This window comes from Sodiomyces alcalophilus (assembly GCF_042370955.1).
Source record: "Sodiomyces alcalophilus JCM 7366 unplaced genomic scaffold ACRALscaffold_8, whole genome shotgun sequence".
NCBI classification, from domain to species: domain Eukaryota; kingdom Fungi; phylum Ascomycota; class Sordariomycetes; order Glomerellales; family Plectosphaerellaceae; genus Sodiomyces; species Sodiomyces alcalophilus.
In genome coordinates, this window is record NW_027263539.1 from 103633 (window position 1) to 129184 (window position 25552).

A 25552-nucleotide genomic window follows, 5' to 3' on the forward strand; every position below is an offset into this window, starting at 1 on the left:
ATATGATATGTGGCTGGATCCGATGTTATCTACACTTTATTCTGCATCCAGTGCGCACAATGAAAGAATACATCCCTAAAACAACGGCAGCGCGGCTTGGATGGTGCCCGAGACCTCCCCAAAGCCGATCAGGGCCCCTTCATCCCCTGCCTTGCCACGAATCACCAACGTATCTCCGTCCTCGATGAACTTGCGTTCCACCCCTCCCTCTAGCTTGATGGTTCCCTTTCCTCCCTGGGTCTGCTCCAACATGCTGCCCTCGGTGCCCGGCTCGGCGCCGGAAATGGTGCCGGAACCGAAAAGGTCCCCGGTCTTCAGGTTACAGCCAGTGATGGTGTGGTGGGCGATCATTTGAGGCCACGACCAGAGAAGGTTGCGCGAGTTGGTCTTTGTAAAGGTCGTTTTGTTTCCTTTTGGAGCTGTCACAGTGTTAGAAAAGAAAAAGGAGAAATAAATGAAGAACGTACTGATAATGTCCACCTCCAAGTCAATAGACAGCCGATTCGCCGTAGTCTTCTCCTTCAAATAAGGTAACAACTCTGTCTCATTCTCGATGCCAGCCGCCTTGCACCCCTCGAGGGCATCAGTTAGGACGACCCAAGGACTGATGCTCGTGCCAAAGTTCTTGGCTGTGAAAGGACCCAGCGGGACGTACTCCCAGGCCTGGATATCACGCGCGCTCCAATCGTTCAAGAGGACGTATCCAAAGATGTAATCCTCAGCCTCGTCGACAGGGATGGGTTTCCCGAGCTCGTTCTCCCGCGCGACGAACATGCCGAGCTCCAGCTCGATATCGAGCTTCTTACAGGGCGCCAGAGCGGGGATCTTGGGCTCGGCTTTCGGGTCCGGGAGGATCTGGCCCCAGGGCCGGTGGATCGGGGTGCCGGAGACGACGACGCTGGAGGCCCGGCCGTGGTAGGAGACGGGGAGGTGGGTGTAATTGGGCTGCAGGGCGTTGGCGGGGCCGCGGAAAAGGACGCCAACGTTGTAGGCGTGGTGCTTGCCGGCGTAAAAGTCGGTGTAGTCGCCGATGCTCAGGGGGAGGTGATTCGTCACCTCGGACAGCGGTAGGAGGGCCGACTGGCGGAGCGAGGCGTTGTCCCTGAGGATGTCCGGGTGAGGGGTGTCGGCGGCGAAGACGGACTGGAGGTAGGACCTGACTTGACGGTGAACGGGTCGGCCCAGTGCGGCGAAGGCGTTTAGGGTAGATGAGGAAAAGACATCGGCGTGTTTCTGGATGGAAGGGTTGGCGGAGAAACCGCCGGCCGCAGCAAAGGATCGTAGATCCAGAGCATAGTTTCCGATGGCAATGGCGGGACGATGGATTGGGTCAGACGGGGTTGAAATGATGCCGAAGGGGATGTTTGCGAGGGAGAAGTCGCTCGAAGGAGAGATGGATAACCACGATGTTTGCGACATGTTGGCTGAGTTAGGTGATGATGGTTCTGGGATCGATAGAAGGTGAGGATTGGGTCACTACAGGATCATCAAGAACGCAATACTGGTAGAGGGCTAAGATTCGAAAGTAATGGAACTCTTAATACGATGTTTGTATTCTTCCATTCACGGTCCTTCCACGTACACAGGTAGGCGTCGTGTGCTAACCGGAGGTCAGCTTCAATGTGATGACGGAATTGGGCTGCACAAACCCGTCGCAAGCCGAGTGGAAGCGGTGCGGGGAGACTTTGGGGAAGGTGGGGTCATGTTGTGCCGATACGCCCAGAGCCGAAAGTAGGCGGTCGGACGTTGGGAGGTCAATAAAAGGGCGCTAGTATGGGAAACTACCGAGAAAAAAAAGTAGAAAAGAACAAAACAAAAAAAAACAAAAGAAACGCAAAAAAACAAGTTAGCAACTGAACGTTTCGATCGTTCGACCTCCGGGTTATGAGCCCGGCGCGCTTCCGCTGCGCCAAGTTGCTTTGTTACTTGTTCGTTAGGAAATGTTCAGTTAACGAAAAGTAAATACCCTGCTGGTATGTTTGCCTTGATACTGTGGAGATGGGATTGGGTCTTTTGTGTCCTCCTCCTCCCTGTGAGTCATTCTTTTGCCCATGCCCCATTCTGCTTGCCATGAACATCTCATCACCTTATTCTTACCCTTATCCTGCAGTCAAGGGAATATGATCTTGTTTGTCTCTCTGCTTGGTGAGCTTTCACGATATTTCTTCTTCCATCATCCCTCCACCACTCTTCAACAATACATCCGACAAACCATCGGCATTGCCAGAAGAGACCATATACTTATTACTATCTATCTCTAGTCCTTTGAACCACGAACCTCGCCTTTCGAATCTCATTGAGCCATCTCCTCCACCTATCATGTTCAGACCTCTGCCTTCTAGGGCTGAGAGAAGCTTTGCTTCTTAGACAGACAGTCTGGTCGCTCACGCGTACTTTGCATCTGCGAGCATGTCATCCCGCGCCAAGGAACGCCCATATGCCAAGTCCAACCCCACTATCCCTACTCGGGATTCGTGAACCCTGTCATCGTCAACAAAATCTCTTTTTTTCTCGTCTCATCCCGTCCTCTTCTTGGATTCGACTGGCCGTTCTCGAGGGTCCCCATGTCGAGCCACTCCCAAAGTCGACGTTCCAGCCACTCCGTGCACGCTGAAGCGAAGAGCGTTATATCATGACAGTATTTATCCCAAAATCTACTCGCTATGTTATTTAACAACCGTGCCAAGCTGCAAATTAAGCATGAAAACCATGGGTATGGAAAAGCTTGGGTCTCGGCATTGGGAGGGGTCTGATATCCGAGCGCAAACGACGAAGAAAAAAACGCCTTCAATATTCGCGACCTTTTTTTTTCTATTAAAAAAAATTAGTTTCTTTTTTCCCCTTCATGTTTCTACCTTTGCTTCTCCTCACCTCTCCAAACACTCCAGCAAGGACAAGCTTGAATTATCGCCACTTTTAGGTGTCCTCGTCCCACCATCACCATGTCGGCCGAGAAATCCTCCACCGGGCCGGCTATAACGGCTGCCCCGGAGGCTACGCCGACGAACAACGTTTCCTCCACCGTCTCCCCACCAGCCAGCGACCCTGTCAACCGCGATGAGGCCGATGAGAGCGGCCAGCCGCCCGTCCGTAAGGGTGGCGACGAAGCCCTCGCCATGGTCGGCGAACAGCAGCATGCCTACGACCCCGCCGTCGCCGCGCGCGCCGTCCGCAAGATCGACTGGTTCTTGATGCCCGCCATGTTCTTCGGCTGTATGTTTCTCTCACCCCCATTCTCTTCTTTTAGTCGTCTCAATTATCTATCCAAAGAACCGTCGCTAATCCTCGCCACTGCCACTCAGACGGCCTGGTCTACTACGACAAGGCCATCCTCGGCTCCGCCGTCCTCTTCGGCATGACGGGCGACCTGGACCTCTCCGTCGTCACCGACCCCACCACCAACCCACCCACCGTCGACACCACCCGCCTCTCCTGGGCCACCTCCATCTTCTACTTCGGCATGCTGGCCGGCCTCTACCCCATGACCTACGCCCTCCAGCGCTACCGCATCGGCCTCACCCTGGGCACCATCGTCGTCGTCTGGGCCGCCGTATGCTGTTCCACCGCCGGCGTCACCGACTACCGCGGCCTCTACGCCCAGCGCTTCTTCCTCGGCTTCATCGAGTCCGTCATCCCCACCGGTTTCATGTGCATCGTCGCCGGCTACTACACCCAGCGCGAGCAGAGCATGCGCCAGAGCTTTTGGTTCTCCGCCACCGGCCTCTGGGCCATCATCGGCGGCTCCCTCAACTACGGCTTCGCCCAGATCTCCTCCGGCGCCCTCAAGCCGTGGCAATACATCTACCTCCTCGCCGGCTGCCTGACGCTCCTCTTCGGCGTCTTCTGCTTTATCATGCCCGACTCGCCCGTCAGCGCCTGGTTCCTCACCCCTGACGAGCGCTTCGCCGCCGTCGAGCGTCTTCGCTTGGGCCAGACCGGTGTGCGCTGTACCACCTTTAAGCCGTCGCAGCTCAAGGAAGCCCTTCTCGATGTCAAAGTCTGGCTTGTGGCTCTTATGATGGCCTCGGCGTATGTTTATTTTCTTTTCTTCTCGCTTTTTGAAACACCTCGCAACTCTTCCACAGACTAACAAAATATGGTACCTAGCTACACAATGAACGGCGCCGTATCAGGCTTCGGCCCCCTCATCGTCTCAACCTTTGGCTGGTCCCCCCTCCACGCCATCCTCTTCCAGTTCCCCATGGGCGGGCTCTGCTTCATCGTCATCCTCGTAACAGGCTACCTCGGCACCACCCTCCGGAACGCCCGCATCATCATGCTCTCCATCTGCTGCCTCCCCGTCATCGCCGGCTGCGCCCTCATCTGGAAGTCAGAGTGGTACCCGCGCGCCCCCGCCCCCGTCATCGGCTACAGCATCACCGGCTTCTTCGGCGCCGTCGTCTCCCTCATCATCTCCGTCGGCATGTCCAACGTCGCCGGCCACACCAAGAAGAGCTTCATGGCCGCCACCATCTTCGTCGCCTACTGCGTCGGCAACATCGTCGGCCCCTTGCTCGTCAACAGCGAGTCCCGCGACCGCCACTACCCGGAACTCTGGACCGGCCTCATCATCTGCTACGTCATTTGTATCGTTGCCGCCGCTGCCCTGTACTGGGTCCTCTGGCGCGAGAATAAGCGTCGCGACGAGAGGCCTGTCGATGAGGAGGAGCGCGCCAAGCTTGCGTTTATGGATTTGACTGATAAGGAGAACCCATATTTCCGCTACGTTTACTGATGTGTCTTGCAGGCGGTCATATTAATTAGATAAATAGTTCACCATCGAAGGATAATGACTCTCTGGCGCCAGGATCATTTGCGTCATTAATACCATGTATTTGGCCTCACCAGCCCTCATATCTACCCTGCGCGCCGTTACAAAGGTGAAGTCTCAAGTATGGGACAGGATGGCCGTTCATTTGACGTCGCAAGATGATGTAATTACAGCACAAAACCATGGCACTCCAACGCGAAGGCAACGCTCCTTCGGGGACCTTGCCCAATCCTGGCCCCGACCATGCATGCAAGACGCCACATGACGCTTCATAGACAAACACAATCTTGATCATTTCCGTCGCCTGTAACGCCGTATCCGTTCCGCATCCAGTCTCCGCATTACCGTCTCTGTGTCGAAGCGTATCGTCTATATAACGCATACAGTTTTGTTCGTTTGTTTGTGCTCCGTAAACGCCGCCTGGGACCTTAGCCACCGCTTTAAGGAAGCGCCATGAACGCCATTTCATAAGTTTTTCCGGCGACACCACCAGCTAGCTTACTACCGCTCTGGAGCCGAAGGACGCGGCAATGGATCGTTTGGGAGCTCAGCAGGCATGTTCCCATCACCCATTTCTTCGTTACCAACAAGCTCTGCTGGTTGGCCCGGGTAAGTTTGAGCATTCGGGCTCATCATTCTGCCCGGGGGTGGCGGCGTCTCACGCACACCACGAAGATCCGACTTTGTAACGCCGACAGGCATCACCATAGGATATTGGGGAGACCCTAGGCTGGGCTGAGAACCGCCTGTATGCTGTGGTGCGATGGGCACTTGCTGCTCGTACATGCCGTAGCTGTGCTGAGGCCAGACAGAACCCGGCATCCCGAAAGACGACGGTCCTGATGGGGCTTGGTCCCCATAGTCGGGATGAGCTGGAATTTCTGGCTGCGCTGGTATCGAGGGCAGCCCGTTCTGAGATTGGTGATTCGGGTGTGGTGGGATGTGAGAGGGTATCCATGACGGCGGTTGAGTGTCAGTATTCGCGCCGTGTGAGACCCCAGGAGGAGGAGGATGATGGCCGCTATAAGCTGGGTGTGGTCGATTTGACGGGAAATGAGCGACCCATGGCGGATGCGGAGCCTCGGTCCCCAGCGTCCAAGGAGACGCGACAATCTTATCAGGATCTGATATACCCTGCACGCGCCTTCGAGTGGTCGGCATTCCTGACATGCGATGGGCATGGAGAGCTCGGCCTAGCATTGGCAGAGTTAGCATACGTCAACTCCAGGACGTGGTTTCGGTCAGAGCGATCCTCATTTCGTGGTGGGGAACATACCAAAAAAGATGAGGGTGACAACAAAGAGCACCAGGTTGAAGGAAGCAACAGCCGTGGCAGCAAAGGTGGCCACGACGAAACCCTGAGCGTACTCCTCCATGAAATCTTTGTAATGTGCCTCGAATGCGGGTCCCAGTCCGTCAACATAGGCGTCAATCGAGTCGAGTTCGTCGCTATGACTGGCGAGGAGTGCCATGGCAATGAGCCAAAGGAGGAGAGTCAAAATCTCAATGCCCCTGCCATGAGAAAAAGTTACCACGGTGAGCAATTTTCCATGTGGCCCAGGGGCCGTTGTCCGAGGTCTAGAACTTACAAATGAACCCAGCAGTTGTACATGATAGGGATCAAGGTAACAGCAAGACCCAACCATGCCAGATAGACGCAGGTCCAGGAGAAGAGGAACCAGGAATACGCTACACCGAGTCAGTAAAGTCCCTCTGATACAAGCGAGTAGTGACGTTCGAGTGGCAGAGCCCTTAGACACGTACGATATCCCTCCGTCCCGCTCCAGTTCTTTCTTCTTGTCAGCAGCCACTCATGTATTGTATTTCCCCTCCCCTCTGTCCGAAAGCGGTGGTCATACCGTGATTCTTCGATATCCGGAGGCCCGCTGTATTGTCGCAATACCGTACGCAGTCAGGGCCAACGTGGCGATCGCAAGGACCTGTGTTCAATGCAACGGCGGTTAGCGATTTCAGGAACGTAGTCACTTGCAAAGAACGAAAGACGGGGCGGCTGGGTTCGTGGCTCGTACAAGCTGGGCGACACGCAAGCCTGCCGCCCAGATGGGCATAGGCGGGATGTGGTCGCGATTCCGCCCATCCTTCTCCGACCAGACGGGCTTAGTCAAGACGTGGTGGATATTCTCCTTCAGGGTCCGTGTCGTTCGTTTCTCCTGCTCCGCCGCCGGTGTTGCATCGGGAGCTGTCTGGGGCCCTGGGTTTTCCATCGGCGGGTGCGGATACAACGCAATAAGGCGCCGTAAGCAGAGGATAAGGGTTCCGTGCCACGACGGCAGCGAGGACGAGGTTTCTGACGCCGTGTAGTCTGATCGTTTCCGACGCGATGTCGATGACGTCGTGTTGGTGAGTGATACTAGCGTGTGCTGAATTTTCGGATGTATTCTCGACGGTGAAGAGGTCGGAGGTTATCGGATGGATCGGATTCGGCTAAAAGGTAGGATTCGGGATCAATGAGGCAGACGGCGGCCGTCAGGCACTCGAAGAGGCAGAAGAGAGACCAGCATGGGCAGTCGGCCTCGCAAGTCGAACGCCAACCACCCAGTGGACGTGTGAATCTCGCGGGGGAATTAAGGGAATTAAGTAGCGATTAATTATAAGCAGAAAAAGGCAAGGGCCTTAGGAGCTGAGGAGCTACGAAGCTTCAGAGCTTGAAGGTCGCAGTGGACGGGGGTAACGGGCCATGGAACGAGAGTACATTGGGCGGTTCGGATGCGACTTGCGAGTCGTGAGATGGAGATTGTCTTGGGAAGCGTCGGGTGGGGGCAACGAGAACGATGCTGCGGAAAATCAGTGTCCCGAATCCGTAACGTAGAATTCAACGGCGGACACAACGTCTTAGCTTAGCTAAGCAGTATGTCATTCTAGATAACGTCATTCTGGGGAGTAATCAATGTCGCAGACCATGGAAAGGCAGAAGTGGAATAACTATTACCCGACGGCATCCACAACTTAGAGGAGGATGCCGCGACGGGTCAACAGGTTCAGCTGCTTCAATCAATCAATTCAGCCTCACCGCGACGACCCTTTGAACATGCGCAGTTCAATGATGACACTTTGTTTCGCGGCGAGTCTGGTCGACTTACCATGCCAGCGACGCTGGTCATTGATGGGCAGCGCTCATCTACTGCATGCCTGATCCCTGAGGACCAACCACTCCGACATCCAGCAGCAACCTTGTTAGCGAAAGGAAATGGAGAAGCCGTTCGTTTTCCATGCCTGCGAAAGCAACGAGTGCCCGCCCGTTGCGCACCATACGCCACAGTTAAAAACACCTGGGCCGCAAGATCGCCACCCGCCCTCACCTCACCCTGGGGCAATTTTACCCGCCGGAGGAGTCCCCAGACGCCATGCAAGTGATTCTTTCCGCGTCCCACACGAGAACAAGGCGCAAAGCCGGCTATTTCTTCCTAGACTATCATGGTAAACTAATCCCGAAACTAAATGCCGTGTCCGTACATCTCACTCCGAAAGGTAACCAATCTCTTGTGCGGAAAACCCGGGGAATATGTCTTGGCACTTTATATGTTTTCCAGATTCGGGACTGATGTGCAGCGGCTCGTCCAGTGCCGGCATCGACATATTCAGCCCCTGGAGAGCTAGCTTGGAATCAAGATCATGGGCCAACGTCATCCAGCTTTGCTGTCGATCTATACTTTAATACGGCCAAAAGAAGCAGGAAACCAGTTCTCCGCATCGTCGTTTTTGGCATGCTGCACCCCGCATTCACCGAAGTGATCCTCATTGTGCTGCCAGGGTTGGTCGCGATCGCCGCTGCCCTATATCTGTGAAACAGATACGATGCTTCATTTTGTCGGCAGTTCAGAATAGCCATTTTGCCGCCGAGGAAAAAGGGGGGGGGGGGGGGGGTTCTTCGAGGCAGACTCGCCCTCCGGCCGGTAAGGAATATCAAAGGAGACATCGGATTTCAAAGGACAATCACAGATAAATAGTCCCGGTCCTGTCCCAACGAAAGATTCCACCTTTTTTCCCTGTCAACGCGCCTCATCCATTCCTGCTTGGCTCTTCTCTGTTCTCAGTCTCACCCCCTGCAGTCTCTCTTGGAACTTTTGTCGAACGTTGCTTGTCAACTGCCCATCATGGCCATCACCTCCTTCCGATCCGCCGCCCTGGCCCTGGGCGCCCTCCTCCCGTCTGTCCTCGCCCAGTCGCCAGGGTGCGGCTCCAACCCGACCCTGAACAGCGGCGTCCACTACATCAACGGCCGCGAGTACACCCTCCACATCCCCGACAACTACGACAACTCCAACCCGCACCACCTCGTCTTCGCCTTCCACTGGCTGGGCGGCAGCATGAATGACGTCGTCTTCGGCAACACCATCCAGCCGTGGTACGGCCTCGAGTCGCGCGCGCAAGGCTCCGCCATCTTCGTGGCGCCCCAGGGCCTGAACGCCGGCTGGGCGAACGAGGGCGGCCAGGACATTGGGTTCGTCGAGGCCATCATGGAGGCCGTGGAGAACGACCTCTGCATCGACCAGGACTCCCGCTTTGCCACCGGCTTCAGCTTCGGCGGCGCCATGTCCTACTCCCTCGCCTGCTCCCGCGCCTCGTCCTTCCGCGCCATCGCGGCCATCGGCGCCGGTCCCGTCAGTGGCTGCGACGGCGGTAATGACCCCATGGCCTTCATCGGTTTCCACGGCGTCTCGGACAATGTCTTCCCCATCGACACTGGCATCGGTCTGGCTCAGACCTTCATTCAGAACAACGGCTGCCAGGGTGCCGACATTCCTCGGCCTCACCCCGGCAGCGGAGAGTCCATCCGTACCGATTTCCAGGGCTGCTCTCGCCCTGTGTCGTTCATTGCCTACGATGGTGGGCACAACGGCGCTCCGTTTGGCGTGGAGAGCTCTCTTGCCCCTGATGCCACTTGGGAATTCTTCCTTTCGGCCTAAAAGAGTTATAGCTCGTTAGTTCTATCTGATGACTTTGGGGAGGGGGATTGGTGTGAGTGTCGGACCATGTCAAGCGACCAGTTTCTCCTGCTATTAGTTGCCTGTGCTTGTCCTTTGTCTATACCGAATAGTTATAGCCATATGCAATAACGAGCACTGGACATCGATCCCCTTTGACGGATAAGTCGCGAGTCTCTTTGACATATGCCTATGTCTACTACTGTTCAGCGCAACCATTTCATCGTGACACTGGGTGATCATATATGTCTAGTCAGGACATTATGCCTACTTAGGCACATGGACATTTCTTGCCCTATAATTGACTCTAGTATGGCTAGACCTCTGGGGAGATTTTGACGGCGATTGTCATAGGAGAAATGGCTGGAAGTTACTCCTAAAGGAGAAGCTTAGCGGGAGGCTGGGAGCTACATGTCGTCAAAGATAGACATCATCATGCCGCATCTTGAATATGCTCCGCTCAGGTAATCCCTCTAGGCGGCTCGACCCCATGAGAAAAGAGACACGGCCGAGTGAGCGATGGGGAGTCGCCGCGCGGCAGATTCCGCGTCGTCTCACCATAGCTCCATCCCGGCATCGCATTCGCCATTTTCGCCGCACAAGGAGGTCATCTGGGATTCCAATCGCGCACTGGCACAGGAGCTTCGTTCCGCGGCTGGGCAGGGGTCGGTATGGTATTATCGGATGTAGATAGGTCTTAATGACTTGACCTTGAGCGGCGGCCCTTCCTTCTCGGACTGCGTAACAGGCTGAGCTCGCGATAGACATCGATAGAAGGGACTTCTCGTTGCTGCGCTGACAGATGCGCGTCGCCAATGACGTTATGTGATTAGCGTTTGCAAGATGGCCGAAGCATGCTCACTTACTGCTTGAGGTCATGCCATGAGGAGACCGGGAGAGTTGAATGACGACATGACCAAAACGAAGAAGCGAAATTTGGCATACCGTGGGATGTGCTGCATGAACGCTCAGGCCCCTGTCCCGTTCAAGTACGTACCAAGGGACGGAGCACGAACCGTTTTACCGGGGGTGGAAACGGGGAGAAAGAAGTTGGAGAACCCTGATGGCTCCGTCCGCCTCCTTCCCTTTCTTACCGGTAACTCGACTATCTCCACTAAGCAGTTAATCCGAACCTAAAATATCTACCTCGCGGTTAGACAGTTATCCTATGTACCTTCTTTGTACCACGGCTTTCAAGGCAAGTACGCATATGCGAAAGCTACCCACCTACCTTACCCTACCTACTTACCCTAGGAACCTGGATGGATTCTGCTTGGTACCTGGAGCTACTCGTTGGGAAGACATACTGCATGGGTCAGTAGAATGAGCCACCAGCGGTCCAGCGCTCCGGCCCTGAACGGCCTATTCGTACGTACATGTGTGGTATAAATCCTCCCATCTCATGTTGCAGCCCCCCAATTTACACTTCTTCCCTCCTTCACCCCTCTTTTCGCCTTCGCTGTACCACTCCGTCCACGCTCAGTTTGAGGAGGTCGAGTCAAATTAGCTGCTGCCGTTTCGTCAAGTCTCAGCAACAGAATTCGTTTCCGTCAAACAATTCATTTTGTGTAGCCACACCGCCAGCACACACTCTCAAAAATGAAGGCCAGCCAGCTTCTCGCCCTCATGGGCGCCGTCACCGTCTCGCTCGCCCAGTCACTCCCTCCTGCTCCCACCGCCTCGGTAGGCTGCGAGCCTCACGGTGACCACTGGCACTGCGAAGGTCCTGCCGAGTCTGGTGTCGTCGACGAGCCCTCGGTGCCTTCCCACTCCCACTCCGAGGGTGAGGGCGAGGACGAACCCGAGTCCACCCACCCGGATCTGCCTCCCTCGCCAACCGCGTCCGTCGGCTGTGAGCCCCACGGCGACCACTGGCACTGCGAAGGCCCCGTCGAGTCCGATTCTCCCGCTTCCGCCTCGGCTAGTGCTACTGGCATTCCCGATGATGATGACGACCACGATGACGACCACGACGACGATAACGATCACGATCATGACCATGATCATGACCAGTCCGCTTCTGGAACCGAGTCACTCCCTCCCTCGCCTACCGCTTCCGTCGGCTGCGAGCCCCATGGCGACCACTGGCACTGCGAGGGACCCGTTGCCTCTGCCACCGATGACGACGTCGCCGGACCCAGCAGCCCTGCGGCTGAGGCTGGTGCCTCCAGGGCTGTTGCCGGCGCTGGTATCGCTGCGCTAGCTGCCCTTCTTGCCCTCTAAGTCGGGGCCCATGTAATCCACCAATATCATTCCGGCTCGTCGGGATTGCTACGATGTACAGAGGGGGGCGAGAGTCAAATTTAATTGCAGATATGCGACATGCGGGAAACGGATTGGAAATGATAAAAGGGCGGCGGAGGAAGGTCTCGCGTGCTCTTTTTGCGTCTACGAACCACGTTAAGGATGTATCTTGTTAAGTTGTTCCGTCCTTAAGAGGTTTGTGCCTGTATTCCAACTCCTATAGAGGCAACTCGTCTTAATTACCTCAAAATCTCTGTGTAGCTCAACATGGGCGCGATGGCGCCCCCAGGGACGGTTCGTGAATAAAGTTAAGGTACGGCTCGTGCTGCCACGGCCCGCGAAACGGATGTTAAAGTGACCGAGATATTACGATCCCGTTTCTGTATTTGTGTACGCCAGCTCTGAACTCGAGATTGTGTAGCTGTCCCCGACGGCTGTTTCCACGACCAAGGTGTCGGAAGGTGCAACCTATCACACGCAACGAGCGAGTGTCGCTTCGCAACTAGAGTCTAGTTATCCGTTCACCGGTTCTCTTTCAAGTGTAAAAGTCCGTCAACTTGAGCTGCGAGCCCTATTTTCCGCCATTCACATGTGGTAGATGGGTTCACGGGAACAAGTCGTGCATATCTACAGTCGCATTCTTCTTCTACGCATCTGGTGATGGCTACATTCATCCCATGCAGATGGTTTCAATGGAATGATGAAACCCTACCGGGGAATATTGAACATGACATGATTTGGTTGCCCATGGATTATTCTTACAGGTCGACTTTCGCTTAAGTTTACCTTCCATGGGAGTTGGTGGGTGGCAGCCAGCGCAGGATTTGCATTGCTCAACTCAAGTGCTCGACCTATAAGAGCCGCAGGAGACCCGAAGATCCGGTTGACTGTTGGCCTCCGGCGAGACCACAACGGGAACTAAAATAAAAGGAATGCGGAAAGAAGGGCTCTACAAGTGTGTCTGATGTTTGACTCTTGAGTCGTGGGGTTCGGCGGCAACTGAAGCCTGAGAGCTGACCATGCATGAGATTGAAAGACATGACTGGAGGCCGTATGTATCTCGCGATTCAATGGGGTAATGTTTTTTGTCGCTTATCTTCTATGCCTTCACCCAGTCTTTCTTTGTTAGGCAGCTTTGTCTCCTCGGAGGTGAGGGTGATGCTAATACATGGTCGAGACTCGGAGTAGCTTCCTGGATTCCGAAAAATGACCAGTTGGAGGCAGCCATGAGGAGGAGATAGATGTACTGAGTAAGGACTCTTCGTTCAAAAAAATGCTTTTATCTGCGGGATGAGAGTTGGAACGGTGACAATAGGGTCGAAAGTCTCAAAGTGATACTCAGTAGCGTACTGTACACACAGAATATCGATCGAAACGGTACAAAATAGGGAAGTGATCGTTGCGCCACACATAAGTGGGCCCTTTCCCTGCGGGTATCCTGCGTTAGTCATTATTGAGTGTACTTTACGTATACTTGGGTACAAAGCTGGCCATCAAGGTTCTCAACAGGAAGAGAAGGAACAACTCCCATGTTGACGGACATAACCATTACGTGGACCGGGAATATCGAGGACAAAGTCATCGCATTGCAGAGATATATCCATTGCGAAGCTTGTTTGGCTCCTTAGCCACAGGTAAGGTTGGTTGATACCTATATTTCGAAATTCTTTCTTTCTTTTGTTCTGTTTCACTAAAAAGACAAACCGAGTAACGCGAGGCGGTGTGCGTGCGATCCGACAAAGAAACGACTCCATGACAAGTGCGCAGCTCTAGGGGCAAATAAACAACTCATATATACGTAGGTACTTCGTACATCACATCAGCTAGCGCATTGGCAGGATCTTCTTGGTCCTGCGTCTTGGCTGGGCCATCAAGGTGCTCAAGGCCGAGACAAGAGTACCCCACCTGCCTTACGCGGCGACGAGCCGACAAGCCACCCGAGCCACTCGTAGGTCTTGAACGTGCTTCTCATAGTGGAGGTCGAGATGGCCATCAAGGTTCTCATTTTCCCATGTCACCTTCCCTTCCCACTTTCCGCAACGGTTTTCCTTGCTCCCCACGCCTGCTGTACCAAGTAGTGTAAAACGGAGACGGGTAGGAAAGCACGATACGGACCATGCCCCCAGTAATTAATCGATCCTGTCAAATCCGTAACATCCCGTGGTTAGTTTCGTAAAGAAAATTTCATCTTCTTCCCAACCACTTCTCGTTCTCCGTTCTCTCACGTCACTCGTCCGAACGGTTTCACTCGGTTTCTTTTCCCTTTCCCATCATCAATCCCACCACCCTTGGCCTCTCCTCGGGATACTCTCGCTTCTTCCCGTCACACCATCCACTCAGCCCAGTTTCGCCCAGTTCGCCGAATTGCGCACGACCCAACCCATCGTCATCCCAATCGGCGTCTTGAGCCACCCTTCAACTCTACGATTCTTACCTTTGCGCGACTTTTTCCCCTCTCTCGAGCTCCCCCTTCTCAGCCCCTCGTTTCCTTGGCGCGCTGCCCTCGTGCTACTTCCCTCGTCACCGGTTTTCCAGGTCCTGCATCGTCGCACCGTCGTTCTTCCACGCAGCACGGCTCCTTTGGACCACCACAACTCTAGAGCTCGCTCAGATTGGGGAGAAGGTTCACATTTGAACCCCATCGTCGCTGTACCCCAACCGGTCAAGGCATTGCCTTTGTCTGCCTCGTCCTGGCCTATTTCTCTTCCTTCCTTGCGCGAGCTCCTTCCCTCACCATCATCGGCTCCCTGTCGCTCTGCTCGACGAGGCCGGACGCCTGCCCGCCATTATCACCTTCTACCTACAAGGGTCCCCAGTAGACGTGTTGGTCTCATGTGGTCGTGACCACTGACTCTCATCTCACATCTCTTTCACCTACTCTCACCTCACCTTCGCCGCATGTTCAGTTGGCCCTCAAGGTTATTAGCCCCCTGTCATCGCCCGTTTGCCTCATCTCCCACTTTCCCTCCACCACAACGGGGCAAGTCTTTTCCCAACCATATTACGGGCGCCAACTCCTCGTTTTATGCGACTTCGTTCCTCGTTCTTCATCGACGAGACGATTCGCATCCATCTGGCAATCCCTTCATCCGTCTTCGTTCTCTCCAGAGCCGCGGGTCGATCGATACCGGTCTTCATCATAAATTTGACAAGCCCCGGTTATGGCTCGCACGAGTTTTCTCTTCGCCCTCGCGGCGGCTACTAGCAGCCTCCTGAACACCGCGTCCGCCCATGTCGTCGCACGACAGACGTCTGTCCCCGAGGTCGACGCCATTTCCGACTGTTCTGTCAGCCAGAGCACGCAGTAAGCTTATATTATACCCGTTCATGCGCGTTCCCGGCTGGGTTTGACGCGGGAAGCTGTGCATCCACTTTGCTAACCCGGTATCTCAGGTACTGCCAGGCTGATAACACCGAGTTTCGCATCGTCGCTACCCCGACCGAGGGTGCGCTGCCGAGCTCCTACACCGGCTGCCATCCTCACGGCTCTGATTTGTAAGATTGAATACCTGGTCATTTATCTGGTCGCCTCGCATCTTCTCACACTTTGCTCTAGATATTGCTTCCACGATGATGGCGAAGTTGAGGTCGTCTTGGCCGATGCCACCATCACCCCGACGCCCACTCCCGCGAATGCTGCGCATGACCACAGTGAAGACGGCGAAGTAACCGCCGTATCCGACTGCCATCTCCACGGCGAGGATGTGTAAGTTGCCTGTTGGACTTGATTTCGCCGCCTGTTGTGCCAATACTTACTTACCATCGCCTCGCAGTTATTGCATGTGGGGTTCCACTGAATATTCCATGGATATGACGGCCACGGCCACCCAGGACATCGCCCCCCAGTACACCAACTGCCATTCCCACGCTGCCGACCTGTATTGCGTTGGCCCCGACGGCGATGAAGTCCTGGCAGTATCTGCGGAGGCCGATGATTCCGCCGACGGCAATGGGGAACCTGATGAGCTACACTGCCACTTCCATGCCGGCGTCGAGTAAGTCTCGATGTGTTCCTCTCTCATCTTTACAGCACGTACTAATTGCACCCCAGACACTGCGTTGGACCTGGCCAGAGTGAGAATGAGGGCACTCGTTCCTGCGAGCGCGTCGACCGGGAATACAACATCCCTCTTCGAATTGGCCTTCTCTTTGTAGTTATGGCCACCAGCGCCATTGGTATGTTTCTTTCTATTCTTCTTTTTGTTCCCCTCTTCTCCCGCGAATATCCCACTAATAGGGTCCTCTCCAGGCGTTTTCGGTCCTATCTTCCTCATAAAATACCTGCCGCCCAAGGCCAACATCGTCTTGATCATCGTCAAGCAGTTCGGAACGGGTGTCATCATCTCCACTGCTTTCATCCACCTGTATACCCATGCCGAACTCATGTTCAGCAACCCGTGTCTAGGTGGGACCGGGTTTGAAGGCACTACGGCCGCCATCGTCATGGCCGGGCTCTTCCTGTCGTTCTTGGTCGAGTTTATTGGCCAAAGGATCGTGCGTCATAAGATGGCTCACGGCCCCCGCTGCAGCACTTGGTTCCGACCCGAGACCGTCAGCATCCTCGTCATGGAAGCCGGCATCATCTTCCATTCCGTCCGTACGTATCTCCGCTCGTACCATGTCGTTGTGTTTTCTCCCCGGCCTAGGCCCGTGCTGATTATTTAATCCGTAGTCATCGGCATCACTCTTGTCGTGGCGGGCGACAGTTTCTTTCTCACTCTCTTCATCGTCATCGTCTTCCACCAATTCTTTGAAGGTCTTGCCTTGGGCAGCCGCATCGCAACTCTCGGCACCCAGCCCGCCGTCCAGCAGGTCACGCAGCATATCGGCGGCCACGGCCAGGTGCACGTTGCCGGCCCCATGTCGTCGAAGTCTCCATCCGGTGCCGAGCCGGCTGCGGAAGCGTCACCCGAGGGTTCCGTCGACTCTGGTCATATGATGGAGAAGGCGCCGCATTTTTCGCTCGTCAAAAAATGCGTGCTCGCCACCGCTTTCACCTTTATCACGCCCGTGGGTATGGCGATTGGTATCGGCGTTTTGGGCCAATTCAATGGCAATGACCCCAGCACGATCCTCGCTATCGGTGTTCTCGATGCCGTTTCCGCCGGTATCCTGATTTGGGTTGGTGTGGTGGAGATGTGGGCCGAGGACTGGATGTTCGCGTCCTCGGAGCTTATGAACGCCAGCTGGGTTGTCACCACGCTCGCCATGTTAGGTCTGATGGCGGGCATGGCGCTTATGGGCCTGCTCGGAAGGTGGGCATGAAAAGGCTGAAGACTGGGATTGTCTCGTGTTTTCTTTTTTTACGCCAAACTTGGTTGGTCATGACGGTCATCTCGGGATATGGGAATTTTGGGGAAAAGGTTTTGCGGAACGGTTTATGTCTGCATATTTGCTCCTCGCATTGATGATACCAGCTTGGGAGGAAAAGGCTAGGTTTGCTTTTTGTTTTTGATGATGCTTCTTTTTACTTTTCTCTATCTCTCATGGCGCAGCATTGATGTCGCATATAGCCACGCAGGGATCCTTATATCGGATCTTATGAATGATATCTGATGAACATGGCCGGGGGAATGACTTGACGGGAAAATGGCTTGACGGGTAGAAACATGCCTTAGATCTGTGGCGTCCAACCTCCCTCGACTTCGAATATCTCACCGACTTTCTTGCTCACTCTCAGCAAACGCCGGTCATTGTATCTGGGGCCAACAAGCGACACGCCTACCGGCATGCCGTTCTTCCCCTGGAAGCCGGGGATATTGACGACGGGAGTGTGCAGTGCCTACGTTCCCCGGTCAGCTATGCTCCAAAGACCAACCGGAACAATTCCTAGCCAAGAAAACCAGGTGAGAAAGAAAGGAAAAGGCAGAAAACTGACCGTCCAGAGAGAGTTGAAGATGTGGTTGCCCGTATAACTCAGTCCCAGCGGCGCCTCGTCCGGGACGCTAGGCACGAGCACCGCATCATAGCGGGCCAGGATTTCGTCGACGACAGGCCGCACGGCAGCAATAGAATCGAAGGCGCGGAGCTGGTCACGCTTGGACGAACCCCGCCTATTCTCAACGTGGCCAACCAGATGATCGGCAAGACGGGTCTTATCCGTGCGGTACGCCGGGAGGAAAGCCACGCGGCCTTCGGCGCTGAGAAGGGTATCGTACCAAGCGGGGAAATCGGTCATGTGGTTTGGGAGGTCAAACTCATCGACGGTGGCACCGTGTTCGCGGAGGAGAGAGGCGGCCTTATCCATGGCGTCTACGGTGCCGGGACCGGCGTGTGACCAGACCATTGTCTTGCAGAGACCGAATTTGGCGCCCTGGACTGAAAATTCTCCCTTGCCGTCGCCGTCGTCGTCGTCGTCATGCAGGTTGAAGACGTCAGCGAGCATTTGGAGGTCGTCGACGGACCGGGCGTACCAGCCCAGGGTGTCGAAGATGAGGGCATAGACCTTTTGGCCTTCGCGCGAGACGGCGTTCCAGGTCGGCTTGAGGCCGTAGACGCCGTTAAAGGAGGCGGGACGGATCAGGCTCCCGCCGGTCTGGGTGCCCAGGGCCAACGGGGCTTGAAAATCGGCTACTACGGCGCCGGAGCCGGACGAGGAACCGCCCGGTGTACGGGAGGGGTCGTGCGGGTTTGTGGTCGGGGGCCCTTTTGAGGTTGCTGCGAATTCGGTTGTTGTGGTTTTGCCTGTTGCTTTGTTAGGGGATTTGTCGTGGAATGGGCTACGAGAGGAAAAAAAAAAAAAAAAAGGACCACTCACCCAGAATGAGAGCGCCGGCTAGACGGAGCATAGTGATAGAAGCCGCATCGACTTTTGGGGCGTCGTTCTCGTAAAGAGGCGAGTTGAACTGCGTGGGCATGTCTGGGATGGTCTATGGTCAGCTCAGCCTTTTACACCACCCCCCACCTCACCCTCGGGCCATTGACGAACATTTTGCCTCAATGCCGCTTGGAGCTTTTTTTTTCACCTACCCTTGGTGTAGATGACATCCTTGACAGCGACAGCTACGCCGTGAAGCGGCCCACGCTGGTCCGCGGGCACGGCGTCGAGTCGCTTCGCCTCGGCCAAGACGTGGTCCGGGTCGAAGTAGGCCCAGGCCTTGACGACGGGGTCCCGGGCGGCGATGCGGGAGAGGAGGGAGCGGGCGTACTGCTCGACGGTCAGGGCGCCGGAGCGGAACTTGGCGAGGGCCTCGGTGGCTGTGAGCCGGTAGGGCTCGGGTTCGGCGATCAGGGTCATCTTCCCGGGTTGTCAATGGGGTGGGTGCACGGTCGTCTGTGTGTGATGAGTGATTTTAGTGGTGATGAGAGTGAGAGGCTGGGGCGATGGATGGTTTATGCAAGTCAATGCAGCCCAGACTTGCCCGGTGGTCGCTGGTGGAGTCGTCTTGAACGGTTTGGGAGGCTGTGCCGGTAAGCGAGAGGGAGAGCAAGTTGAATTGGGTGTTGGACAAAGTCGTTTCTCTGAGTCTATTGGCAAGAAGTCTGGATATCCTGGGCGAGATGAGCCGCTAGTTGACTCGGGGGCCTAGTAGTGCAGTGTAGCAGGAAATGGTTCGCCGGTATAACATGGATTAGTGATGTTTTTGAAAACGGTCTGAACACTCCGCTAGGAGATCAGGTCTTGGTGTTGATTGGCAATGATCGACGGCGACATCAACTTTATGGGAGGATTCTTTCGAGTATGGTCTCTGAGAATCTCGGCCTTGTGGCACTCCATCACTAATATCGGAACCCAAGTCCCCTGTTCCCATTCGCTAATTAGAGCCTCGTATTTATGCGGATGGCCACCTGTCATTCGTGCTCTTTACCCACTCAACATCCGAGTCACAGGCGACGCCCGTCGGCAGCCCGCAGGTCTGAGCATGAGAGCATGCATCCGTTCTCACTCATTATCTCAATCTGCCTCACACACATCTTCAAGAACCACACCCACACCGCCATGATTGGGGGCTAACCCTACATCTTCCTGCCCTAGCGAATACCACCCTTCATTTCTGACAACCATGATGCACATGATATATTACTGGTGGCGTCAACAAGCGGTTCAGGATAAAGCAACGCCAATGCAGCGGGCACGGCCCGGTCCCCAACCCCACGAATGAGAACAGGCATGTTTGTCTAAGCAGCAGCACACAATGTCAGTTAAGCGCTGGCGTCCTGTACTTATCGGGAAGGCGATTAATGAGTGGTGTGTTACACGGAGCGGTGGACCAAAAATTGGAACTCGGCGCATGGGAGTCGATCCATAAGCGAGCCGCCAATATCCGTCTCTTTTTCCACTTGTGTCCGGGAAATCTGGAACGAATCCTAAATCACAGCCTAGAAGGAGGTCCCCGGTGCAGTGCGCGCCAATGAGAACAAAATGTACTGCCAGACACTGGTGGTTATGAGCGAAGAGGACATTCTCACGCGCCGTCAGAATTACGCGACAGCCCCAGGGGACCAACGGCTATTATCCTTGACCAATCAATCTCCCAACTTCCTGCACACTCACTCATTGAGGCGAGGGACCGGAAACCGGGGGAATGACGGTGTCATTTGTGGCGGCGACGGGACGGTTGGGTGACTGGAAGCAGCCCAATACATTAAACCCGTTTTATCCCGAGACAACCGAGAAGACATACTCTCGGTCATGTCGACTAGACAAGGCAGTCTTCCTCTAAGTAGCTCTATACTGACAGATTATGTACCGCGCGCCGGCGTATGAGAGGAATTGAGACGACCACGGGAATCTGGGGGGTGTGTTGTTTTCCTTGCTTCTTTGACTTTGGCGGCCCTTCCGATATGCTTCTGGTTTTACCTTGAATCACACAGCTATAGAAGTTTATCCTAAACGGATAGTGAATAATAATACTAATATAAAGGTTTAACTTGAGACTGCGGCGATTATATAGGGCCCAGGGGTATAAGACTTGATCTTCTCCCCTTCATTCAAGTTGTCCCATGAACTAGTCATGACGGGTCAATTCCCTTTTTTGCTGTTGATGTCGTGTATCTGAGTGTCTCAGCTTCGGTCGCCGCCTCAGAGTGGAGGTCCAGTCGTTGAGCAGCCTTGTTAAACCCTTTCTTCATGTGCCTCGAAATATCCCAGGGCTGTCCTCTTCCTCGGACGCTAAGGAAGCGGGTCGTTTGTCTGTTCTGATATCTTGAAAACGACGTATGCTATAGAGAATGACATCCCACATAGATTGTACATTGTTCCCTAAGCCCTATTCCAACCGTGTAGATGCCTACGTGGCGTTGACTCGATGGCTCTGTATAACCAGAGCCACGAGTTAACGGGGGCTTTTAGGTAAACATACGGTATTCCCTGTTCTTACTCACTATGCTGTGGTACAGTTTCCTGTCCGTCGTCATCCCTCAAAGATGACCCGTTTTCAACACGAGGGCTATCGGACCATACTGGACTGGTTAGGACCGCAGGTTACGAAGCCAAGGAGCATGGGACGATGATCAAAATTCGTACATGTAAGCTCGTAACTAGACTTCAATGGTTACCTGTGTCCTCAAGTCAGATCGTGTTGACCGTCTCACGACTGTGATACGCCGTTGCAGCCGCATCCCCGGCCCCAGCCCGGAATGGTAAAACTCGGATTGTGCGACTCTACACTGCGAGCCGACCTTCTACCCAGGGTCCCGGGCAACACCAAGCTATCTGGTGTCCACTTACCTCAAGATGAGGTCACGGACGCCGGACAGTCGGAACTCCACTCAGCCGGATTCGGGCATTCAGGCATTCGGGACCCAGCATAAGCTCCGGAGTCCCCACCCGGTACCGGTTCCTCGGAATACCGTACTAGATAGACCGTTGAATTATAACAATGCCAACAAAGCATGTTGAAAGTACCTAAAGCCCTATCACTGAATACATGTATGCACTGTCTAACAATGTGTTCTTAATTCTCACCAGCGTACAGGAGTGGTGCTTACTGCTTCCCGCAGGTGCATCCTCCTCACGACCGGCGCACGACGATTCCGTGTGTACTATCACTCTGTACTCCGACTATGTCAATAATACTTTGTAATGGGAGCTGGGACGGTCCCATCGTGCCACGTCTATCCCTATTCGGGAACTGGCAGCCATCTACTGTCAAGCGAGTCCCGGGCCCATATCGTCGGGACGCAGCGTCTATGGGCTGATTTCTCCTTCCACCGCCATCCCGTTGTCATGACACACGACAGCCCCCTAACTTGTGGGATCTTGCACAAAGCAACGTACCAACTCTATACGAGGCTCTCTAGGGCTGTCGTGGCCTACTGTGGACCTTCTTCTGTGCTTTTCCGTCGCACACCGCTGACATTAGTCGTCAATCGTAAGAATACAGGGATAAGGTCAATGGTTTCCATCTTTCCTCTCTCAAAAGAGGGAGATAACTTTGTGTGCATCCTCCCAAGGCTGGACATTTAAATGCCATCTGCCACCCACTGTTGTTGCGGCTCTAAAACAAAAACACAAAACACCAAACCTAAGTTATTCGCAGCCACCAGACTACAGTAGCAAAGTCAAGTTTGAATCAAGCCGACCCAGCCTTTACCTCTCACCATGACGACTCCCAAGGAAGCCCACTCCCGCCAATACTCCCACATAAACGGCACATCGGAAGAACTCCTCCACCGCCTGGCCGTCTCAGAGCTCTGCAGGGGCTGGCCTGTCTACCGCGATGCCTCGGAGTGGATGAACTTTCGTTCCCTCTTCACCCACGACGCCAGCGTCTGGACGAGTAAGAACTCCTGCCCCTCTTGCCCTCATAGCCGTCATTCGGCTGGCCCAGGGCTGAAATCCAGCTAACTTCTCTTCGTGGCATATTATAGCCTGGAGCGGGCCTCGTTCCGTCGACGACTTCATCGCCATCTCCCAGGCGGGCAAAGCCGCAGGCGCCTTCATCCAGCACCGCGAAGCCGGCACCCTCGTGGAGCTGAACAGCGAAAAGAACCGCGCCATTGGAAAGATGAAAGCCACCATCACGCAGCGCTTTGTGTCGCCCGAGGGAGTCGAGTACGATGTCGACTGCGACTGCCGCTTCCTCTTTTTCTGTACCTACGTCAATGGGACGGCGGAGGAGAACAGCAAAGACACGGAGAGCGTTGGTGGTTCCGGTGGTCAGTGGAAGGCCCAGTACGTCAAGCTTATCTACGAGAAGGACCGCGTCGTCCCCGTGGACGGGGTCAATGTGCCCAAGTTTGAACAGGAAGAACTGGAGAAGTATCCGGTCGGCTACCGTTATCTCAGTGTAGCGCAGGCTTCACTTGGATATGAGATTGACACGGAACTGCCGACGGTAAAGGACATTGGTACGTGGGAGAGAATGTATGCTTGTATGGAGAAGTGGCTTGAAGGGGAAGATCCGGAGCTATTTTGGTAGATGGGTAGAAGTGAACCTTTGGATGGCAGACCGCGCGACGGGGGAAGGATCATGTTTGTTATGGACCAAGAGACAGTCCGCTCCCTACTCCGTACAGGAATTTTGAGAGACGGCATTTTGAATCATGTTCATAGTCTTGCAACACCAGTAAAATGCGTATGCCGGCTGCTTTGCCTACCTGCACTAGAGTCCACGTGATGGCGACTCTGATAATCGCCCAGTAGCATAAGCTCATTAATAGGAGGCAGTGTGATTTGGTTATATCCTAGGCCCGGGGACGCCGGCGAGCTTGTTCGCTGTTGAGATCCCTGCCAAGCTGCATTTGGGCAGACGATAAAGGGTGTCATCGCGGAAATGAGTGGAGTGATGTAACATGTTGACAACTCCCATACCATATCGGAGGGGGAAGCCATCCCACCAAAGAGACTCTCTTAAATAGACGACTCAATGTCATTCAACATTAAGGTTGGCGCAGAAGGCACATGGGACGATAAATAATAGAACAGTCAATATCACCATCTGCTCAACACGGCCAGTGGCTGGGATGAAACTCGGCCGATGAGTTTGGCCGAGTTACTGGGTGGAAATAGATAAAGAAAAAAGACAACGCATGGCCAAACATAGAACTGGCTAACATAGTCAGACAGGGCCGCGTTATCGAGTGTCAAAAGCACTGCTGGCGATCAAAATATAAAGGGGCTGCATTCAGGGGTACTCAGGGGATTCAGGGGTACATGCTCGGTGAGTCTCGGTGTGTGCCGGTGAAATGTCGGTGAGACCCCTGAGCTAGCTATGAAAATGTGTGTCTAATTCAACCGTAAGTCTTGGGGAGAAGCATGCTCATGTACAAGAATTTGCGCCTCTTCATTCTGTAGGAAAATAATACATTCATTACCATGGTTACGGTCGTACTAGGCATTTCTGCCGCCAAAGATACACTTGGCTCAACCTGGCCCCTGGGACATCATGAATTCCCCAACCAGGATAGATTCTCAGGTCAGCTTGGGAGGCTCTGTGGAAACATTAAACTGTCTTGGGCATTCTGAACTTTGCAATCTGTTCAAACAACCAGCATTCCAACCGGGCCGGGGACAGGGAGCCCCACGAATTCCTACAGCATCATCCAACAAGGACCTATGCACATGTTCGACATGAGACCCCCTATATCTCGTGCAAATCAGCGACCAAGCCAAGACAAACTCAGCCCCCTCTGCTCTTCTTGTTCCAATGCGGCCCGAGCAAGAGAAACATAACCAACCCAACCCAAAACAACCAAAAACTCCACCGTATCCATCGCGGCCTCTCTGCCTCGGCGTCTACCCGCCTCATCCACTCAACTCCATCCTCCGACTCGACATCCAAGCCATGATCATCCGACTCTGAGTTGAGGTCCGTCAAAGACGATTCGTACCGAGGACTGAGGGGACCATTGGAGTTGCGCATCATCATCATCATCCCGTAGTAGTCCTTTTTCCCGTAGTAGTCGTCCTCTTCGTCGTGCTCCTCATATGACGATGACGACCACTCATCGCTGCTGTCATCTTCCATGTCCGCGTATCTCTGTACCAGACGACGGAGAGACGGTTCGGACAAGGTAGGACGACGTCTTGGATTCTTGGCGGCGGCAAGGGCGCTGACGTTGCTGTTGGTCAGGGGAGTTGGAGCTGGCGCTGTGTGAGGATTGTGCTCGAGGAAAGCGTGGGGTAGACGCGTCTTCATTGTCTCTTTTGATTTCACGGGCGTCCAGTGGTATTTCTCCATTGTGTTTTGCGCCGGGCTCTTCCGGACAGGCATGCGTGCTGGTAAGTTGTGGGCGTTGTGAGGTTGCCACTCGACTACGTCAGGCATTTTCTCCTTGTTGCCGTGTGTGTGAACGGAGCTGGGTATTATAGTAGAATGTCTGTCAATGTCCGATTTCAATTCGTTTTGTCTTCTTTTGAACAACAGATCCTGTGCAGCGGCTTAAAGGGTCAATGGAAAAATAATCGCAGATGGACGTGAAAGACAGAACAATGATATGAGCTGGAGGCAGGGGTTATATTCCAACGTCCTATTTCTACCCATCTCCGGTACTGTTCTTGTCTAAAAGGGATGAAAAAAATCATGTAGTCGATTCTTTCTTTATTCTTCTCTCTTTTCTTTTCTTTTCGTGTTCTTTTGGGGACACGCTGCATTAGATGTCCAGCATGCACGCAAGACAAGGGGCTTTGTCCCCCAACCCCCTTCCC

At 54.3% G+C, this 25552-nt stretch overlaps 11 protein-coding genes and 1 non-coding gene across 12 annotated transcripts in view; 5 read left to right on the forward strand and 7 right to left on the reverse strand.

Moving 5' to 3' along the window:
* Positions 1 to 75: 75 nt before the first annotated feature.
* ACRALDRAFT_2044162 (uncharacterized protein) lies at positions 76 to 1419 on the reverse strand (the record flags this gene model as incomplete). Its single annotated transcript, XM_071021407.1, has 2 exons — positions 76 to 419; positions 468 to 1419. The coding sequence occupies 2 exons, from the start codon at positions 1417 to 1419 to the stop codon at positions 76 to 78; spliced, it is 1296 nt and encodes a 431-aa protein (XP_070871350.1).
* A 428-nt stretch (positions 1420 to 1847) lies between these two features.
* ACRALDRAFT_t275 lies at positions 1848 to 1919 on the reverse strand. Its single transcript has one exon. It is a non-coding gene; the product is annotated as a tRNA-Met (tRNA).
* A 374-nt stretch (positions 1920 to 2293) lies between these two features.
* On the reverse strand, positions 2294 to 2711 carry ACRALDRAFT_212764 (uncharacterized protein; the record flags this gene model as incomplete). Its single annotated transcript, XM_071023941.1, has 4 exons — positions 2294 to 2314; positions 2374 to 2401; positions 2481 to 2599; positions 2679 to 2711. The coding sequence occupies 4 exons, from the start codon at positions 2709 to 2711 to the stop codon at positions 2294 to 2296; spliced, it is 201 nt and encodes a 66-aa protein (XP_070871351.1).
* Positions 2712 to 3116: 405 nt separating this feature from the next.
* On the forward strand, positions 3117 to 4735 carry ACRALDRAFT_1037068 (uncharacterized protein; the record flags this gene model as incomplete). Its single annotated transcript, XM_071015049.1, has 3 exons — positions 3117 to 3213; positions 3303 to 4029; positions 4108 to 4735. The coding sequence occupies 3 exons, from the start codon at positions 3117 to 3119 to the stop codon at positions 4733 to 4735; spliced, it is 1452 nt and encodes a 483-aa protein (XP_070871352.1).
* A 537-nt stretch (positions 4736 to 5272) lies between these two features.
* Positions 5273 to 6996, reverse strand: ACRALDRAFT_2029591 (uncharacterized protein; the record flags this gene model as incomplete). Its single annotated transcript, XM_071020602.1, has 6 exons — positions 5273 to 5964; positions 6048 to 6283; positions 6361 to 6460; positions 6536 to 6560; positions 6631 to 6711; positions 6802 to 6996. The coding sequence occupies 6 exons, from the start codon at positions 6994 to 6996 to the stop codon at positions 5273 to 5275; spliced, it is 1329 nt and encodes a 442-aa protein (XP_070871353.1).
* Positions 6997 to 8692: 1696 nt separating this feature from the next.
* Positions 8693 to 10596, forward strand: ACRALDRAFT_2037151 (carbohydrate esterase family 1 protein). Its single transcript, XM_071020824.1, has 2 exons — positions 8693 to 9695; positions 9765 to 10596. Exons 1-2 carry the CDS (start codon positions 8887 to 8889, stop codon positions 9847 to 9849), a joined length of 894 nt encoding a protein of 297 aa, XP_070871354.1. The 5' UTR covers positions 8693 to 8886; the 3' UTR covers positions 9850 to 10596.
* A 536-nt stretch (positions 10597 to 11132) lies between these two features.
* Positions 11133 to 12358, forward strand: ACRALDRAFT_1065485 (uncharacterized protein). Its single transcript, XM_071017168.1, has one exon. The coding sequence runs from the start codon at positions 11317 to 11319 to the stop codon at positions 11938 to 11940; it is 624 nt and encodes a 207-aa protein (XP_070871355.1). The 5' UTR covers positions 11133 to 11316; the 3' UTR covers positions 11941 to 12358.
* A 138-nt stretch (positions 12359 to 12496) lies between these two features.
* ACRALDRAFT_2022252 (uncharacterized protein) lies at positions 12497 to 13933 on the reverse strand (the record flags this gene model as incomplete). Its single annotated transcript, XM_071020089.1, has 15 exons — positions 12497 to 12532; positions 12570 to 12625; positions 12694 to 12793; positions 12833 to 12910; positions 12935 to 12974; positions 13005 to 13020; positions 13073 to 13122; positions 13173 to 13207; positions 13266 to 13286; positions 13321 to 13399; positions 13425 to 13485; positions 13520 to 13584; positions 13666 to 13709; positions 13780 to 13823; positions 13867 to 13933. 15 exons carry the CDS (start codon positions 13931 to 13933, stop codon positions 12497 to 12499), a joined length of 792 nt encoding a protein of 263 aa, XP_070871356.1.
* A 1189-nt stretch (positions 13934 to 15122) lies between these two features.
* Positions 15123 to 17226, forward strand: ACRALDRAFT_2112805 (uncharacterized protein; the record flags this gene model as incomplete). The annotated part of the gene is made up of 7 exons (XM_071023597.1): positions 15123 to 15265; positions 15355 to 15456; positions 15518 to 15667; positions 15735 to 15956; positions 16013 to 16137; positions 16211 to 16558; positions 16634 to 17226. The coding sequence occupies 7 exons, from the start codon at positions 15123 to 15125 to the stop codon at positions 17224 to 17226; spliced, it is 1683 nt and encodes a 560-aa protein (XP_070871357.1).
* Positions 17227 to 17575: 349 nt separating this feature from the next.
* ACRALDRAFT_2112342 (uncharacterized protein) lies at positions 17576 to 19198 on the reverse strand (the record flags this gene model as incomplete). Its single annotated transcript, XM_071023572.1, has 4 exons — positions 17576 to 17743; positions 17840 to 18645; positions 18719 to 18820; positions 18931 to 19198. 4 exons carry the CDS (start codon positions 19196 to 19198, stop codon positions 17576 to 17578), a joined length of 1344 nt encoding a protein of 447 aa, XP_070871358.1.
* Positions 19199 to 22504: 3306 nt separating this feature from the next.
* ACRALDRAFT_1072303 (uncharacterized protein) lies at positions 22505 to 23661 on the forward strand (the record flags this gene model as incomplete). Its single annotated transcript, XM_071017959.1, has 3 exons — positions 22505 to 22682; positions 22774 to 23253; positions 23594 to 23661. 3 exons carry the CDS (start codon positions 22505 to 22507, stop codon positions 23659 to 23661), a joined length of 726 nt encoding a protein of 241 aa, XP_070871359.1.
* An 863-nt stretch (positions 23662 to 24524) lies between these two features.
* ACRALDRAFT_1072304 (uncharacterized protein) overlaps positions 24525 to 25552 on the reverse strand; it is a gene marked incomplete at both ends in the record, with an annotated part of 3793 nt that continues 2765 nt past the window's right edge. Inside the window, one exon of the mRNA XM_071017960.1 lies at positions 24525 to 25203. Within this exon, the coding sequence (XP_070871360.1) occupies positions 24525 to 25203 (679 nt within the window). The remainder of the gene's footprint in view (positions 25204 to 25552) is intronic.